General features: G+C 39.2%; 1 protein-coding gene across 1 annotated transcript in view; it reads right to left on the bottom strand.

The window, feature by feature from the left end:
• Positions 1-20,887, bottom strand: part of peli3 (pellino E3 ubiquitin protein ligase family member 3) — a 39,412-nt gene that overhangs the window by 14,895 nt on the left and 3,630 nt on the right. Inside the window, exon 2 of the mRNA XM_062994063.1 lies at positions 11,436-11,637. Coding sequence (XP_062850133.1) covers positions 11,436-11,608 — 173 coding nt within the window. The 5' untranslated portion in view covers positions 11,609-11,637. The remainder of the gene's footprint in view (positions 1-11,435; positions 11,638-20,887) is intronic.

Below are 20,887 nucleotides of genomic sequence, written 5' to 3'. Positions count from 1 at the left end.
CTTGGGAAATCTTTTTGTATCCAAATCCGGCTTTAAACTTCTCCACAACAGTATCTCGGACCTGCCTGGTGTGTTCCTTGGTCTTCATGATGCTCTCTGCGCTTTAAACAGAACTCTGAGACTGTCACAGAGCAGGTGCATTTATACGGAGACTTGATTACACACAGGTGGATTCTATTTATCACCATCAGTCATTTAGGTCAACATTGGATCATTCAGAGATCCTCACTGAACTTCTGGAGTGAGTTTGCTGCACTGAAAGTAAAGGGGCCGAATAATATTGCACGCCCCACTTTTTAGTTTTTTATTTCTAAAAAAAGTTTAAAATATCCAATAAATTTCGTTCCACTTCACGATTGTGTCGCACTTGTTATTGATTCTTCACAAAAAATTACAATTTCATATCGTTATGTTTGAAGCCTGAAATGTGGCAAAAGGTTGAAAAGTTCAAGGGGGCCGAATACTTTTGCAAGGCACTGTATACAGTGTATCACAAAAGTGAGTACACCCCTCACATTTCTGCAAATATTTCATTATATCTTTTCATGGGACAACACTATAGACATGAAACTTGGATGTAACTTAGAGTAGTCAGTGTACAGCTTGTATAGCAGTGTAGATTTACTGTCTTCTGAAAATAACTCAACACACAGCCATTAATGTCTAAATGGCTGGCAACATAAGTGAGTACACCCCACAGTGAACATGTCCAAATTGTGCCCAAATGTGTCGTTGAACCTCCCTGGTGTCATGTGTCAAAATCCCAGGTGTAAATGGGGAGCAAGGCTGTTAAATTTGGTGTTTTGGGTACAATTCTCTAATACTGGCCACTGGATATTCAACATGGCACCTCATGGCTAAGAACTCTCTGAGGATGTGAGAAATAGAATTGTTGCTCTCCACAAAGATGGCCTGGGCTATAAGAAGATTGCTAACACCCTGAAACTGAGCTACAGCATGGTGGCCAAGGTCATACAGCAGTTTTCCAGGACAGGTTCCACTCGGAACAGGCTTCGCCAGGGTCGACCAAAGAAGTCGAGTCCACGTGTTTGGCGTCATATCCAGAGGTTGGCTTTAAAAAATAGACACATGAGTGCTGCCAGCATTGCTGCAGAGGTTGAAGACGTGGGAGGTCAGCCTGTCAGTGCTCAGACCATACGCCGCACACTGCATCAACTTGGTCTGCATGGTCGTCATCCCAGAAGGAAGCTGATGCACAAGAAAGCCAGCAAACAGTTTGCTGAAGACAAGCAGTCCAAGAACATGGATTACTGGAATGCCCTGTGGTCTGACGAGACCAAGATAAACTTGTTTGGCTCAGATGGTGTCCAGCATGTGTGGCGGTGCCCTGGTGAGAAGTACCAAGACAACTGTATCTTGCCTACAGTCAAGCATGGTGGTGGTAGCATCATGGTCTTGGGCTGCATGAGTGTTGCTGGCCCTGGGGAGCTGCGGTTCATTGAGGGAAACATGAATTCCAACATGTACTGTGACATTCTGAAACAGAGCATGATCCCCTCCCTTCGAAAACTGGGCCTCATGGCAGTTTTCCAACAGGATAACGACCCCAAACACAACCTCCAAGATGACAACTGCCTTGCTGAGGAAGCTGAAGGTAAAGGTGATGGACTAAACCCAATTGAGCACCTGTGGCGCATCCTCAAGTGGAAGGTGGAGGAGTTCAAGGTGTCTAACATCCACCAGCTCCGTGATGTCATCATGGAGGAGTGGAAGAGGATTCCAGTAGCAACCTGTGCAGCTCTGGTGAATTCCATGCCCAGGAGGGTTAAGGCAGTGATAATAATGGTGGTCACACAAAATATTGACACTTTGGGCACAATTTGGACATGTTCACTGTGGGGTGTACTCACTTATGTTGCCAGCCATTTAGACATTAATGGCTGTGTGTTGAGTTATTTTCAGAAGACAGTAAATCTACACTGCTATACAAGCTGTACACTGACTACTCTAAATTATATCCAAGTTTCATGTCTATAGTGTCGTCCCATGAAAAGATATAATAAAATATTTGCAGAAATGTGAGGGGTGTACTCACTTTTGTGATACACTGTATATACAGTATATATAGGCTTTATAGTGCTGCAATTAGGTCAATTTCATTAATACACTATTATCTAAGAATGATTGATTATTTGTAAAAATCACAAACAATGCTGAGTTTGGGTGTGGCATTTTAAAAATAGGGATGTTACTAGGTACAGATGAATTTTCATTAGGACAAAGCTATTATTATTATTTTATTTTTGTATTGACTGTAACTCCTCTACTGCTTGCACCACCCTTGAGACAAACATGCAATTCTTTTCACCTCACTTTACATGTCAATACAAGTTTGGGGCTCATGTTAACTGAAAAGAATGGAATAACACCCAGTAACATAAAAGCAACAAAAAAAAAAAAAAAAGATAATGCTTTTCAAATGATCAAAGCACCGGTCAATAACTCATTTGGTAAATGGGCTTAGGCTCTTTCTGAGTCTTTTTTCTCTCTAAAAAGACACCACTCCTTTTTCTCATATTCTTTTACCTTATGATAAATGTATCTGCCTTATCGTTTTCTCTCAGGCTTTCACGTCTCTGCTCTGCTCGGCACTGTGGGTTTAAAATCACATCTTTTTCAGCAGCCAAATGAGGTGTTTTACATCCACATTTGAACTCTTAAGATAAGTGAATGCACCAGCTGTATACGTCCCTCACTACTGGAGGCAAGCAACCTGAATGATGCCATGCTCATTCATCCAAATGAAAGGATCATCCTGCGAAAGGGCGATTTTACTCTTGAACTCATTCTTAACTTCTTTTCAGCAGAATCCTGGTAGAGTGGGTGTGGTGTTATAGATATATGCCATTTCAGTGTCTGTTAAACTCTAACTTTTGTGCTTCTGATTATATCATAAGGTGCTCTGACACATAGAACAGGGTGCCAGTTTATTTTACCTCTGGGGGTAATGAGAAAAACTGGGTCCCTGTAAATTGTGTCAGCTAGATACAAAAGCACATTATGTACAGCATTTTCACATCAAAGGCATGTACACCACAACTTTTCCTTCATTTACAGTGTATCACAAAAGTGAGTACACCCCTCAAATTTCTGCAAATATTTCATTATATCTTTTCATGGGACAACACTATAGACATGAAACTTGGATATAACTTAGAGTAGTCAGTGTACAACTTGTATAGCAGTGTAGATTTACTGTCTTCTGAAAATAACTCAACACACAGCCATTAATGTCTAAATAGCTGGCAACATAAGTGAGTACACCCCACAGTGAACATGTCCAAATTGTGCCCAAATGTGTCGTTGTCCCTCCCTGGTGTCATGTGTCAAGGTCCCAGGTGTAAATGGGGAGCAGGGCTGTTAAATTTGGTGTTTTGGGTACAATTCTCTCATACTGGCCACTGGATATTCAACATGGCACCTCATGGCAAATAACTCTCTGAGGATGTGAGAAATAGAATTGTTGCTCTCCACAAACATGGCCTGGGCTATAAGAAGATTGCTAACACCCTGAAACTGAGCTACAGCATGGTGGCCAAGGTCATACAGCAGTTTTCCAGGACAGGTTCCACTCGGAACAGGCTTCGCCAGGGTCGACCAAAGAAGTTGAGTCCACGTGTTCGGCGTCATATCCAGAGGTTGGCTTTAAAAAATAGACACATGAGTGCTGCCAGCATTGCTGCAGAGGTTGAAGACGTGGGAGGTCAGCCTGTCAGTGCTCAGACCATACGCCGCACACTGCATCAACTCTGTCTGCATGGTCGTCATCCCAGAAGGAAGCTGACGCACAAGAAAGCCCGCAAACAGTTTGCTGAAGACAAGCAGTCCAAGAACATGGATTACTGGAATGCCCTGTGGTCTGACGAGACCAAGATAAACTTGTTTGGCTCAGATGGTGTCCAGCATGTGTGGCGGCGCCCTGGTGAGAAGTACCAAGACAACTGTATCTTGCCTACAGTCAAGCATGGTGGTGGTAGCATCATGGTCTTGGGCTGCATGAGTGTTGCTGGCACTGGGGAGCTGCAGTTCATTGAGGGAAACATGAATTCCAACATGTACTGTGACATTCTGAAACAGAGCATGATCCCCTCCCTTCGAAAACTGGGCCTCATGGCAGTTTTCCAACAGGATAACGACCCCAAACACAACCTCCAAGATGACAACTGCCTTGCTGAGGAAGCTGAAGGTAAAGGTGATGGACTAAACCCAATTGAGCACCTGTGGCACATCCTCAAGTGGAAGGTGGAGGAGTTCAAGGTGTCTAACATCCACCAGCTCCGTGATGTCATCATGGAGGAGTGGAAGAGGATTCCAGTAGCAACCTGTGCAGCTCTGGTGAATTCCATGCCCAGGAGGGTTAAGGCAGTGCTGGATAATAATGGTGGTCACACAAAATATTGACACTTTGGGCACAATTTGGACATGTTCACTGTGGGGTGTACTCACTTATGTTGCCAGCCATTTAGACATTAATGGCTGTGTGTTGAGTTATTTTCAGTTATATCCAAGTTTCATGTCTATAGTGTTGTCCCATGAAAAGATATAATGAAATATTTGCAGAAATGTAAGGGGTGTACTCACTTTTGTGATACACTGTATCTAAAACCTGTACTAATTCATGCAGGTTTAGTGAAGTATTGAGTATTAAGAAAATCATTCATTTTTAGTACATCACAGTGAAGATATATAAGGCTTTTTGGCAGCTTTAAAAGTGCCAATAAAAAACACTAATTAAAATTATGTATAAATTAACATCAGCTCTACACAGTTGAAGTGAGAAAAAAATTAACAAGCTTAGTAACTTTAAAAAAGTTACTTTAAATCAAATGTTTTGCCTTTAAATAATTTAAAGCTGCAAATCTGCTGCTCTGCCATCCGTCTGGGTGGCTACATGAACAATGATTGGCTTGTTGTTCATATAGGGCGGGGAGCCAGAGAAGGACCTCATAACTGATGCAATTATGACCTCTGCTGGCTGATTGATGGCGGCTGCACAGAGTCGAGGAATAATGTGGATAGGGTGTGGCTCTCCAAACACAAAAGCTGATCCACATATGAACTTGCCTCATCTAGGTGATGCAGATGCTGATCCTCAAACATTTTACTATTTATACTATTAATAAAGTATATAAAGAAGTATTAATTTTTATTATTAATGAAGAACTAAATGAAAAAAAAGTTTAACAAACTCACATTCACAATTTTTATAAGTTACATTTTGATAATATTTGGACAGAATGTGCAATGCATAAGGGGGTCCAAATCCAATACATTATTATTATTTATTTATTTTTCTATTTATTTATGTATTTTTCTCGCTTTTTCTCTCGATTTTGGGATAGTCAATTTGTCTTTCGCTGCTGTGGATCTTTGATTGTTTGTTTGTTTATTAGGATTTTAACATCATGTTTTACCTCACTTGCATGTCTTTGGACTGTGCGGGGAAACCGGAGCATCCGGAGTAAACCCATGCAGACATGGGGAGAACATGCAAACTCCACACAGAAAGGACCTGGACCGCCCCACCGGTGAACTAAACCCAGGACCTTCTTGCTGTGAGGCGACAGTGCTACCCACTTAACCAAGGAGGGTATATTCCTGCTCACGTGTCCTCTGACGCTTGCGCAATCCTAGCGGACCCCTTCTTTACGACCGTGCTTCTGCCTCGGTGTGCTAACCAGGGTCCTTACACAGCGTTTGAAGACCCCTCCCACTTGGTGTGGTCATTTCCCCACCCAGCAGACATGGTGGGCAATTTGTGTCTGCTGCAGGCACTGTCAATTGTGCCCGCTAGATGGCACCAAGCCAATCGGTAGCAGAGCCGAGATTTGAACCGGGGTTGTTCAGAATCTCGGCGTTGGTGTGCTCGCCACCTGGGCACCCACATTATTATTTTTTGCTATTTTATTAATGCAATTTCTCTCCCTTATTCCTCCCAATTTACCGTAGCCAATGTGTCTTTCCCTGCTGGGGACCCTGATCGTGTTCGAGGAGGGTATATTTGCCCGACACATGCTTTCCCTGACTCGTGTTCAGTCCACTGATCCCTTCTTCTCCCAAACTTCGGTAGATTTAAATGTAAGGCTACAGAGGTTCCTCCACAGGTGCCTTGAATTGAAGACCCTGCCCCCTGTTTTGTCCTGTCTTTACCCACACAGCAGATTTTAGTGGCCAATATTGTCTGCTAAAGGCACTGATAATTGTGCCTGCTAGGGACGTCCAGCCAACCGGTAGCAGAGCTGAGATTTGAATTTGGGGAGTTTAGAATCCCAGTGCTGGTGCGGTAAAGGAATATCCCGCTGCATCACCTGGGGAATTTATTACTAATGATTAATAGCGACAAGAAAATCCTTTAATGAACAGCAAATAACAGCAAATAACAGCATGTCATGTTGTTGAACTTATACACTTCTATTTAAACACATTCCAAACAGACATGTGTTTGTTTGTACCGACACAGCAAAGGTAAAATAGATTTAAAAAATATATATCCCTTAGGTGGCGCAGCGGTAAAACACACTAGCACACCAGAGCTGGGATTTTGAATACATCGTGTCCAATCTCAGCTCTGCCATCCAGCTGGGCTGGGCGGCCACATGAACAGTGATTGGCTTTTGTTCAGAAGGTGGGACAAGCCAGACCAGGCTCTCTGTGCACAAGGCTGATCCGCATATGAACTCGCCTCGAGCAGGTTAAAAAAGGCAGTCGGTACTGCACATGTCGGAGGGGGTGTGTGTCAGTTGCAAAGCTCCAAGTCAGCAGTGGAGAATTCTATCTATCTATCTATCTATCTATCTATCTATCTATCTATCTATCTATCTATCTATCTATCTATCTATCTATCTATCTATCTATCTATCACAAAACTGATAGATAAGTCTGTATGCAACACTAAATAAGAGCCAATGTGAACAGTGGTATTGTTAATCACTAAATCACTAAAGAAATAGGGCTTTCCTGCCCATAGTGATTGGCACAATCAAGTTTGGAAAAAAAACATAATGCACAAAATATATTTAATAAAATGTGTGAATATTAACACAACAGAAGTTTGTTTAGTTTTTAACAAAGGAAGCTCACATGCCAAACCACACAGAGAGTAATCAGAGACTAGGCTTAATCCTGTTCAGGTGGTGTCATATTAATTAAAATACTTAATCTTTTTAATGCTGTCATTTATTTAGTAAGATGCCAAATGAAGAGTTAGATTTGCTCAGGCTTGTACTCACAAAAATGGTCCATATTTCTTTTGTTGTTCAGATGTTTTTCCCTTAGGCTGCTTTCAAATGAGATGTTTTGGGCCTCGCTCGCCGCAGGGCTGGGTGATGCTGGCGCTTTGCTCACCGCAGGTGATGAGTTGGTTGAGTAAGTTCTTTGAAACAGTTCTTTTATGTAAACATTGTGAGTTGACTTAAGTTAAAGTTTTAGTTAGGATTTTGATTTAAAGATCAAGTATACACTGAGAAACGACAATAACAAATACAGCCGCAAGCAGTGATTTCCAGGGTCCTAGCACCAATTAGCACAATGTGGCCCAATTATGTATGGGAGTATGGGACCATTCCTGAAGGTGGATTGGACACAGAAGTATTATGCCAAATTTAATGTCAATCAGACAATATGTGTTTGTATAACATTATCTTGCATGTTTTAGCACCACACCATATCTTTGACATAGCCTAAGAACTGACTATGCCAAGTGCCTTTTAAGTTCTTTTAAAATCTTGAAGTTTGACCCTAAGCTGTAGCACCACCATTAGGTCAATCTAGCTCAAGCTGAGCTCGAGTAGCGGAAGGGACTATCTGTTGATTTCATGTCCACATGACTTATGGTTTGGTCTGTGTGTATTGTTTATCTGAGAAAAAGAAATACAACACAATCTACTTGAAGACTAAAGAAGACCAAGTCACTTACTTTCCTCCACGGTCACCTGACCTAAAATCAATCGAACATTGAGTAACATCACAAGATGCTCTTTGGAATTGATGGGAATTATTCTTGCAGGGTTAACATGGATCATTAAATTGTGCACAAACTTGTGGAGTTTATGCCAGCTCGAGTGCATTTTGAAAGATACCAAATATTAAAATTATTTTTAAATATTATAAAATTCTAAAAATGATGCTAATTGTGTAGAAGTCCATTTAGCCCAAAGAAGTAAAGCAACTCAACGTGGCATAGATTCCACAAGTAAATGGAAATGTCTGGAGGAATGTTATGCCATGGTGTCTGGATAGCCATCCACAGCTCTGTGGTATTTTTAGGTGCAGGATCTTGGGTGCGAATGGCCCTCTCTACCACACCCCATAAATGCTTAACTGGGCTCATGTCGGGCGAATGTACATACGACACCATTCGTCAGAACTCTCCAGAATGCTTCTTGTACCAATTCTGGAAAACTTGGGCCTGATGGCCTGGTGCATTATCCTGCTGAAATGTGTTCAACCTCACTCACAATATAACACCTCACAACTTATACAGGTCTAAGCATTTCCAAGCTATCTCCTAAGGTAACGTCAATTTATAATCAATTCACATACTGCTAACCCATGTCACTGTAATTTGTAATAAAACATTATTAAAAGTAAAAAAAACAAAACAAAGCAAAATAAAATTTTTGACCACCACTGTATATCATGCAAATCAAAGTACAACATATTTATCAGAATTATATTGTGGGATTATTAAATATTTTATTCTTAATTAATATTATAAGTATTTGCATATTCAGTGTCTTAATGTTTTAACAATACAGTGGTACCTTGAAACTCAACTTCAATTGGTTCTGGGACTGGTGTTGAGTTTAAAAGGCGTTGTGTTTCAAGGTATTTTTTCCTATAAAGATGTATGGGAAACCTGTTAATGCGTTCAATGGTCCTGTGGACTTGCATATATTTTAGGCTAATGTAAAATAATGGGGTTGTTTTTGACACTTATACACTAAAAATAACACAAATATAATACAAAAACACTGAAATAAAAAGCTGATTCTTACAATTTCTCAGAACCCCGAGCTGTAAAAACAAGTTTAAAAGTGAAACAGTGAGGAAAATCCAGATAAACACAGATACATACATGTGGAGCTTTTAGACTGGATTTGATGGTTATTCCACACAAATGCACACTTTGATGATGTTTTATTGCACTGCTCAAGCCAAGCAACTGTTTATTGTTCATTTAAAATTAAATAATAATAATTAATAAAAAAAACAAAACTGAAGTTGCTCAGGTGGCGCAGCGGTAAAATATGCTAGCACAGCAGAGCTGGGATTTTGAATACATCGTATCGAATCTCAGCTCTGCCATCCGGTGAAAAAAAATGCAGTCGGCTACTGCTCACGTGTCGGAGGGGACGTGTGTCATTTCGATCTCCTCAATCAGGGGTGAGTTACAAGGGACCACTGTACTTTAAATATTTTCATAAATTCTCATTATCTGCATTTTGAAAAGTGATAGTGGCGATTCTGCATTATGTGCAACACATTAAGGTAAGCAGCACTGTTCACAAAATACTAGCACTATCAGCACAAAGTGGTTTTGCCTGAGTAAACCAGGACCTGAAAGCTGTAGGGTTCAGTGGTTCGCAAGCTGTGGTACAGCCGGTGGTGCTTCAAATAATATAACAACATAGCAACATTTGAGGCATGCAATAAAGTAATTATTTAATCATGTAATATAAATAATAATAAGTAATAATATAATAGTGCAACATTAATGAAAATGAACACAGCTACACAATTAAAACTACAATTTAATTAGATCTGATATGGTATATTTTTAGTAGCTTTATAGTTCTTATTGAGTTTGTATTGCAGATTTTAGTACATTAGTTTATCTTACTAAAATGTATTTTGTAGTTTTACTTTTTGTAAACCTGCCCGAAAAAACTCCACAAAGAGTAATTTGAGTCAGAGATCAAATCTAAGTCTGTTTGGTACAAACTGCCCACTGTGCCATTATGCCACTACAATATATGACTATGTTTTACAATCAGCATATATTTTTCTTTATATAGTTGATTTATTATATCTATCAGTAATTGTTAATAAAATGAGATTACTGTTTACATGTATTATAATTGGATTCTTGTAAGATGACATAAAGGTGGTACTTTTAATTTTTTGGTTCAATAAGGGTTGGTACTTGGTCTAAACCAGGGGTGTCAAACTCATTTTCATCTGCATTATGGTGGCCCTCAAAGGGCCGATTGCTGCATACCCTGCTGTGATTGCAGTCTGCCTTTAAGTCTTGGACAATTTGTTGTTTTTCTTGGAGGCTAAATTCTGTGTTTGGTGTCAAAATGCCAAATTTATACTGTATATTTATAATGTATATCTACATTTATATTGTACTCCTTTACCACAGACACGGCCTCATAACACAAGAGACGTACCGGTTTTTCCTTCTGCTTCAATTTTCTCTTCTTGGACATTTTGGGATTATTTGTAAATATTTCTCAACATCACCTGCTGGAAAACGGCCTCAGTTAAACGCTGATGTGGAAACACTGCCATCTAGTGGTGGCACAAAATCGGCATGCATTGTGGGAGATGCTGTTTATGTACGATTTTACAGTGTATTTTAAGACAATTATACATCTTTTAAGCTCTCGCGGGCCACATTATATGACGTGGTGGGCCAGATTTGGCCCTCGGGCCTTCAATTTGACACGTGGTCTAAACCAACTTTTTTGCACCACGGACCGGTTTCATATAAGATATAATTTCACGGACTGGCAGGTCCTGTACTACTCACAAATGAGCTTTTTTCGCTGCAACGAGACGCTGCTCCCACCTATGGGTGATTGGGGACTATAGCACCCGTAAAAAAAGTATTGTTTTCATTGCTGATGTAGCGATCTCTAATTATTTATTCTTTCTGTGCAGCCCGGTAATAAATGACCGGTCCGTGGCCCGGTGGTTGGGGACCACTGGTCTAAACAGTTTGAAAGATGCTAGGTGTAGTGTACCTGATCTTGTAATAATAATAATATAAATGTAAAAAAATTTAAACTAACACAGCCACACACAAAAAAGCTAAAATTTAATAATGTATGATATGGTATATTTTATTAGCCTCATAGTTTTTATTTGGGGAAAAAACTAGGAAGAAGGACTAAACTCCACAGGGAGTAATTTGAGTCAGGGATCCAATCTGAGTCTATCTGGTACAATCTGCCTGCTGTGCCATTATGCCACTATAAAAAATGACTTTATATCACATTTACATATACAATCATATTATAATCACAACCTACAAGAAGGTAATTACTTTCAAAGAAAAGTAAACACATTCAACCATTTATTATAATTATACACGTCTAGTATTTAGAAAATGACCCAATAATACAGTAATGATCATCTCACTGTGTCATTATCCAGCCTCCTGATAATAAAACGTCTTCTTATCTTACCCCAGCACGATCAGTTCTCCATACTTAATGGGCTCCTTGTCACCAGGGAAGAGAGTATCATGGGGCTGTGAACCTGAATCCAGAGGGGACGTTGGCTGGCTCTTGTTGCATGTTGAGTGCAACTCCAGGGACGGAGGGGGGCACAGGGCCTCGGAGCTCCCTTCTAAAACCATGTCCGAGGGCCAGGTGTGGGAACTCGCAGCTGAGAGAGAGGAACATAACCAGTGAGTAATGTGATATCACATATAAATCAGCTTTTTTAAACTGCCAATGATAAAAGAAAAAAAAAAAAAAAAAAAAACCTGCAGTGTATTTTACACTATATGGTCAAAAGTATGTGGACACCCCTTCTAATTATTATTTTTTATACTTGTAGGGTCATGGTAAGTCCTGTTTCTCTGGAATCACTGGGCACAATGAAGCAACAAATGCCAATCCATCGAGGGGCTTGTCTACCCCCTCAGACATAGCCAATCATGTCTGTATGTAGATGCCTGCCGATAGCACCACTGGGGATTCAAACCCTTGATCCCAGTGGTAGTAAACTAGTCCAAGTCAAGTCACAAGCCTTTAAGCTAGAGTCAAAGTCAAGTCACAAGGCTTTAAGCTAGAGTCTAAGTCAAGTCACAAGCCTTTAAGCTAGAGTCCAAATCATGAGTCTTTAAGCTAGAGTCCAAATCAAGTCACAAGTCTTTAAGCTAGAGTCCAAATCAAGTCACAAGTCTTTAAGCTAGAGTCCAAGTCAAGTCACAAGCCTTTAAGCTAAAGTCCAGGTGAGATCACAAGCCTTTAAGCTAGAGTCCAAGTCAAGTCACAAGTCTGTAAGCTAGAGTCCAAGTCAAGTCACAAGCCTTTAAGCTAAAGTCCAAGTCAAGTCACAAGCCTTTAAGCTAGAGTCCAGGTGAGATCACAAGCCTTTAAGCTGGAGTCCAAGTCAAGTCACAAGTCTTTAAGCTAGAGTTCTAGTCACAAGCCTTTTTAAGCTAGCATCCGTCAAGTCACAAGTCCTTAAGCTAGAGTCCAAGTCAAGTCACAAGTCTTTAAGCTAGAGTCCAAGTCAAGTCACAAGTCTTTAAGCTAGAATTCTAGTCACAAGCCTTTTTAAGCTGACATCCAAGTCAAGTCATAAGTCCTTAAGCTAGAGTCCAAGTCAAGTCACAAGTCTTTAAGCTAGAGTTCTAGTCACAAGCCTTTTAAGCTGACATCCAAGTCAAGTCATAAGTCCTTAAGCTAGAGTCCAAGTCAAGTCACAAGTCTTTAAGCTAGAGTTCTAGTCACAAGCCTTTTAAGCTGACATCCAAGTCAAGTCACAAGTCCTTAAGCTAAAGTCCAAATCAAGTCACAAGTCTTTAAGCTAGAGTCCAAGTCAAGTCTCAAGTCAATAACACACAAAGTAAATACAGTAAACATAGTGTAGAAATAAGCAACTAATATACAAGTCTGGTTTAAAAAAACACAACAGATTCACTTTGCATGGAAAATGCAACTGTATTTTTACAGCAAGCTATTTTTTCCTTTTCTTTCTTTAAATCCAGCACATTTCTATATTATTTTTACTTTATGCTGTATTGGCTCAGCAAATGCATTCAGGCAAGCAGTATAGTGGCTCTAGACAACACTACACAATGATTAAAAAAGCAATCTGCTAAAACGCTCAATATTGATTATGATTGAAAGACGCTGCACAAGTTAGTTTTGACAAGTTGAGACAGGAGTCATTAGGGATGAGCTGCAAGTCAAGTCTTAAGTCCATTTGTATGCAAATTAAGTGCAACTTTAACTCAAGTTGCTAACTTCAGTGCCCATCTCTGTGTCTTAACAAAAAACTGCTGTGCCAAAGAAGTGCCAGTACATTTCCTACATGGCAAATTCTTTGAACTGTGCAGGCAGGATGGACGTCATTCATTCTTAGCTACAATGAGACTCCTGTTGAACATCTTATTAAAAAGGCATGGGTATTATTTTTGATTTGGTCTCTTACTTGCCTCTCTAACAGATTTTACTGTTAAGGAAAGACACTTTACTAGATTTTGGAACATGATGTGGGATGCAATTCTGTACACCCACAAGTGCATTAGTAAAATCTATCACTGATGGTGGGTAGTAAGGCCTGGCTCACACTTGACCGTGCAATTCATTCCAAAAGTGTCGAATGGCATTGGGGCCAGAGTTGTATGCAGGCCAATCAAATTATTCACAGCAAACTTTCTTTATAACTGTCCCAACTGCTTTACAAGTGCTGATACAGAGTTAAAGTAACTAAATTAAACCAGAATGTCTTTTCTATTGCACCTAAGGCAATAAAGTAATCCAGAATGTTAATATTAAAGCAGTTTTAATATTGTAGAATGACAGTGAACCAACAACACCCATGCTTGACATTGAGAAACTTAATCTATCAAAGTCATGATAATCAGCTGATGTTACTTTAATGAGCAAACTGAAAGTCAGGGCTGTAACCAAGAATTAGTAAAATGAGTGCAGTTCGGCAGGTCTTTTCTATTAGCTTCTCTGAACTGAAGCTGTACAAATAAATTTACACTTTATAATAGCAATGCTTACAAATCAGGGCAGAAATTTAATTAATTGGAAGGTGACATTCTATTACTGTGACACACTAAAAGACGATGAGCTTTTCAGTCTGACAAAATCTATTGATGTCTCTAACTGAAGATTGCATTGCGGTGTGCTTGATTTTATGTAGCTATTAGTAATGAGTGTGTCAAGCATTTATGAATAATCCATTTCAAAATCCGACAGCTTGACCTTTTTCTACCTACCCCTGCCCTTGGCTGCAAACTCACTGGCTTGCAGATAATAAACAGTGCAAATCAACCAGTTGCAATTGTGCTGCACAGCTGTGGGTGTGCGGTGGTGGGAAATACTAGCAAACAGATCGAAAGCAAGAGTGAGAAGGAGGGGAAAGAAGGAGAACGGGAGAGAGAGAGAGAGAGAGAGTGAGAGAGAGAAAGAGAGAGGGAGGCAGACGAACGAGACAAAAATAGCACTGGCGGGCCAGTGCAGGTGATGGAGGACAGGCGCATGGCTGAAGAAAAATCCATGCAGAGGTGAAAGCATGGCTGGCGGCAGACTGACGAATGCTACATCGAGCACGACAAGGTCCTCCACATGCAGACAGAGCTGCCTCACTAGTATGGCTGCGCATGTGTCAGTGAAGGTGGGCGTGAAGGGGCAAGACCGGCTCTCACACAGGCTTGGCAGGGTGATGGATTGCCTGTTCTGTGCCATACACTTTCTAATCAAGCCACTGTCACAACCTGGAGGAGGAAGGGGAAGATAGCCAAACGAGGAGGGAAAATGGCAGACGGTGGTTAGACAGAAGAGAAAAGAGAATGCGGCAAATAATGAGAAGAATACAGAAGGAACAGGCTGTATGTGTTAAGATGAACAATAACGAGATGGCTAGCACTGATTGTGTTGGTACTTTCTCCTTTTTCACACATTAACTGGGCACTTTATCAATAACACGTTGGTGTCTTCGTCTATTAACAGCAACACCCTCAGCCTAAACACCATCTGCCATCTCCCCTTCTTTATTCCCTTCTTCTTTGTGCTTTTCTCATTTCTTTCTCCCGTCCTTTATCTTATTTTCTCTACATCACCCTGTCATGTTCTCTTTGCCTCCCCATTCATTTTCACCATTCTATTCTTCATTCGTTTTCCATAACTACTCTATTCCTGAACGCCCCCTATCTTATCTCGCTTTCCTCCCACAATCCTCTCTGCTGCCTCTGCAGCGTGGTGAGTGTACGAGTGGGAGATAGAGTCCATAAAAGGGGGAGAGCAGTCGGCCTCATCTATCTCTATCAAGAAACAGATGAAGAGGGCTGCTAAATATACACATGTTCGGAAATGATCTCAGAAATAACTTATGAAGCCTATTCCGGGCTGATCTCGACCTAATGTATTCTTCATCATCTGTACATGCTTTTCCATTAGCAGTCTCGTTGCTTTACGTTTACACAGCAGTCTATATGCACAGTGCATGTCTCAGATACTACTATAGAAGCAAAAAAAAAAAAAAAGAGTTGAAGCTGGCTGTAATTGTATTTGCATTGTAAAGAATTAAGTCTGTCAGTAACACAGGTGTTTGTTAAATTTACCTAAATGTTCTCAAATAAATCATACATGCACAAGTAGTTTTTAAAATGTTTACTATTTGAAATGACAAAAATTTTACTCTTTCCTCTACTTTTTACGTGACTGAATATCATATATTGTTCTATTAAGCATAAATAACACAATGTACGTTCTAAAATAGAGCTGTATTGCCCTCTTTAAAGAAAGCAAAGGTTACAACCAAGTTGTGTTTTTGATTGTATGTGTTTCTTTATGAATAGAAGAAGTATTTGTCAGGTGTGGACAAGCTACATGTAGTAAATAACGTTCATATATATATATATATATATATATATATATATATATATATATATACACACCGATCAGCCATAACATTAAAACCACCTCCTTGTTTCTACACTCACTGTCCATTTTATCAGCTCCACTTACCATATAGAAGCACTTTGTAGTTCTACAATTACTGACTGTAGTCCATCTGTTTTTCTACATACATTTTTAGCCCCTTTCACCCTGTTCTTCAATGGTCAGGACCCCCACAGGACCACCACAGAGCAGGTATTATTAAAATGGTGGATGATTCTCAGCACTGCAGTGACACTGAAATGGTGGTGGTGTGTTAGTGTGTGTTTTACTGGTATGAGTGGATCAGACACAGCAGTGCTGCTGGAGTTTTTAAATACCATGTCCACTCACTGTCCACTCTATTAGACACTCCTACCTAGTTGGTCCACCCTGTAGATGTAAAGTCAGTCATCTATTGCTGCTGTTTGAGTTGGTCATCTTCTAGACCTTCATCAGTGGTCATAGGACGCTGCCCACGGAGCGCTATTGGCTGGTGGACTATTCTCAGTCCAGCAGTGACAGTGAGGTGTTTAAAAACTCCATCAGCATTGCTGTGTCTTATCCACTCATACCAGCACAACACACACTAACACACCACCACCATGTCAGTGTCACTGCAGTGCTGAGAATGATCCACCACCCAAATAATACCTGCTCTGTGGTGGTCCTGTGGGGGTCCTGACCATTGAAGAACAGGGTAAAAACAGGCTAAAAAAGTATGTAGAGAAATAGATGGACTGCAGTATTTGTAGAGCTACAAAGTGCTTCTATATGGTAAGTAGAGCTGGGAAAAAATGGACAGTGAGTGTAGAAACAAGGAGGTGGTCATAATGGTATGCAAGCACAAATAATATATGAATAAAATAATAAAAAATATGAATAAAACTGTATAATTACAACTAAATCAGAAAAGGTTTGACAGCATGAAAAATGCTAACTTTTATATTATAGCAGACAGTATGAACACAAGATATTTCATGTTTTATTTGGTCACCCTTCTTCTGTTTGTTAATATACATCCATTCCTGCATTTTAGGCCTGCAACACCTCCACATAAAGCTGTACAGGAAAAAAATTAAGTGCTAGTAATAAGATAAAAAGCTAATTAATGCTGTGACTTCGAACAGGTGATAGTAATCATAACTTGATACAAAAGCAGTATCCATGAAAGGCTGAGTCTTTGAGAAGAACAGGTGGGGAGAGGATCTCCAGTTTGTCAAAAATGCCTAAGAAAATTATTTAAATGTTTAATAAAAATGTTCCTCAATGAAAGATTGAAACACATTTTTTCCCAATACAGTGCATAATATCATTTAATGATTCAAGTAATCTGAAGGAAGTATGGTGCAAGGGTGCAAGTTTTAGCTGAACACCCGTGATCTCTGATTTCTCAGACGGCACTGCATCAAGAACTTTCACTCAACAATAGCTGATATAACCACATGGGTGATGGATTACTTTGGCAAACCTTTGTCAAGCACTACAATACAGAGTTACATGCACAAATGCCACTTTAAAGTTTACTGTGCAAAAAAAAAAGCCTTATGTTAATCATGTCCAGAAGTGGCGTCGACTTCTCTGGGCTCAGAAGGATCTAGGATGGACCCCGTACTGTTGCACATCTTAAGACGTGTTTGCAGGAAGAACGGGACAAAATAAAACCTGAAACACTAAATCGCTTGGTATCCTCGGTGCCAAAACGTTTTTTGAATGTGGTGAAAAGGAATGGAAACATGGGACAGTAAAGCATTTACCACTTTGTTATGTGTTGCAGGCCTGAAATGCAGGAATGGATGTTTATTAATAAATGAAATGAAGTTGACCAGACAAAACATGAAATATCAAATAAAAGTCAAAGTAAATTAAAACTGTTTAGTACACCCTTAAATCAGAAAAATGCTAACTTTTATTTTATGGCAAATAGTATGAACACAAGATATTATATGTTTTATCTGATCAGCTTCATTTTATTTGTTGATATACATCCATTCCCGCATTTCAGTCCAAAAAAGTTGATACAGGGAAAATTATGGGGTAGTTATGAGGTAAAAAGCTTAATAATGCTGTGATTTCAAAGAGGTGATTAGTTATACATTAGGAAGAAACTGTCCTAAATTTCTTTTTTATTTTAAATAATAAAAAATAATAAAACTGCAAAGGAAAAGAAAATAGGACAAATTGGGACTTTAATGCAACCCTTGTCTGTAGGCAGTTTTTAGATACTGCAGAAATAAATTGAGCTATAGTTTTATTTCTGTAACAGTGGTGCTATTTTTATATCACTGTATTATTTATACTGTGTAATGATGCAGTTTTATATGCTCTTCTAACTGTTTTGTTTTACACATTCAAGTTAATAGAATACTCTGTCTTGGTGGTGTAATTTTGTAGTTTTTTCGATATGTGCATGGTGTGTCTGCATGCTGACAATGACTGATGATGAGTCCTTCTGTCCTGTCTGACCCTGTTGATTCTGTCTGGACCGGTGGGAATGGTGAAACGGTGCAAGCAAAGCAGGAAACACAAAAGCCATTTCCTTATGTAATCATTTCATCCATTCTACTCTATCTTGGACCAAAATGTTACTCTTTGTAATACAACAATTGATGTAATACAGCATTTGTGTGGACAGCAGTGTAATGCACTTCTGTACCCATTATTTTAATGTCCATGAGTTTTCACTGAGAGGTCAGCAGATTCATCTTTTGTTTACATTCTTTACTTTCCCAGAATATCTAGACTAAGGATAAAAACACTTTTAAAACAAACACACTAATGAATTCTAGTATATGCTGATATTTAAATACTTTGTTATTTGCAGATGTGGGTAAACAGGCAAATAGCTCTTAAGTATCTCACTTTAAAAAATAAGAAAAACAGGATGGAAACTTGAACAGCTTTCAAGTAAGAAAGTATTTAGAGAGAAGACATGAGTAGTGCATCATGTGTTACGCAGGATCAGATTTCTAAACAGTTGTCATGATGAAAAATAAATCAATTAATTGATTAAAAACTACAAATGTAAGTAACTAGCAATAGATAGATGTAGAGATATTATTTGTTTAATCATTTATTTAGATGAAAATGATGCTGGGCGGTATGACGGTGCATTCGGTCTTTGATTGCTCATACGGTATGGATTTTTCATATACTGCAATACCGTAACACAATTCATTTTAACAGCGGTAGGCTTCAAAAGGCAGCAAATCATATAATATTGTTCGCCGCTAAAAGCACTGTGGAGTGCCGTGCAGATTAAGTAGTTAGTCCGTTAGCATGACAGTGTTAACAGATGAGAAAGGTTTCCTCAATATGGTGAAAAAAAAACAACAGATGAAAAATGAAAAGAGGAAGACCAAATATGCACCGGAAGAACCTGCCTAAGAAATGAGGCGTGTTGGCAGTTCTAGAACAGACTAGAACACTATATACTGTACGATTTGTCGAGCCACGGCTGTTACAAACAACGGCATTACGAATGCAGTAACAATTCACATATGCAAAGACACGATTCCTTTACAGACAGTCGAGAAAGAAGCGTTCAGAGCAATAATTAAAACAATGGATTACAGGTATGCTTACGGGGCAAAGATACTTCATGTTAGTCACTATTTCAACTTATAAGCAAACTGGAATCTTTTTAAAGTCGTCCACTTTTGTAGTTTGCAAACGTTGTTTAATTTGTTAAAGGGAGAGCTAAGGGTAATTGGTACAGGCATCTTTAAGAAAGATGTAAGCTGTTTAAGCAACAGGTGGTATATGACTAGCAAGCACTAGCACATTCTAGAAAGTACTGTATCAACCACAAAGCTGTATATAAATATATGTAAGCAAAAGCATGCATGATATCTGTACATATTATCAAAAAAAACATAAAAAAAAAAAGATTATAAAACACTATAAAAGGATATTGGCAGAAGATCTAGTGCTATTTTTTTGGAGGGGTGGTGGGGTAGTCTACATTATTACTAATTCTAGAGCCTAAAACTAATTCTAGTTTTAGGCTCTAGAGCCTAAGCAACTCTAGTTTTACTTCTTTGCTGGGACATCTTGTAATAACCTGGTTTTAAAAATATGCACTGTACACTACCTTTTTTAGAAAGTACTTTGTGTGTGTGGAAAATATCTCAACAGCTGATCAAACTCGCTACATTGCTAGTGCAGATATTTATAATTACTAATCATAGTGCCCACAACTGGAAACTGTATTAAGTGTTTAAGCAACAGCTGTTATTGTGTAAGTGGTAAAAATTGTCAATTTCATGACTTTTTATACATTTTATAAATATAATGTATAAAACTGCAGATCCAGCCAGCCAAAAAAAAAGTTGGAACAGTAAAGCATTTACCACTTTGTAATGTTGCCATTCCTTTTCACCACACTTAAAAAACGTTTTGGCATTGAGGATACCAAGCGATTAATGCTGACTCATCTGACCTCAATACATGTTTCCACTGTGTGATGGTCCATCCTAGATGCCTCCGAGCCCAGAGAAGTCGACGCCACTTCTGGACATGGTTAACATAGGGCACCTTTTTTGCACAGTAAAGTTTTAAGTGGCATTTGTGCATGTAACTCTGTATTGTAGTGCTTGACAAAGGTTTGCCAAAGTAATCCCTTGCCCATTTCCTGGATGCTGCTTTTGTACCAAACCATAATTACAATCACCTGTTGACACCTGTTTAACTCATTACTAAATTGCCCCGTCCCAACTTTTTTTGGAATGTGTTGCAGGCCTGAAATGCAGGAATTGATGTTTATTAATAAATGAAATGAAGTTGAGCAGATAAAACATAAAATATATCTGGTTCACACTGTCTGCAATCAAATAAAAGTCAAAGTAAATGTAAGGAACACTGCATTTTTATTTTATCTGCATTTTCCATTCTGTCCCAACTTTTTCTGATTTGGGGTTGTAAAATAATTAAAAGACTTACAGTACTATTTACATCACTTGTATTAGAGCTTAAAACGAGTAAACTGAAGTCTCCTAACTGGACAGATACGA

Source organism: Trichomycterus rosablanca, chromosome 4, assembly GCF_030014385.1.
Source record: "Trichomycterus rosablanca isolate fTriRos1 chromosome 4, fTriRos1.hap1, whole genome shotgun sequence".
Lineage (NCBI taxonomy): Eukaryota > Metazoa > Chordata > Actinopteri > Siluriformes > Trichomycteridae > Trichomycterus > Trichomycterus rosablanca.
Note: the sequence above shows the minus strand (reverse complement) of the source record. Positions and strands in the feature narration are given on the sequence as shown.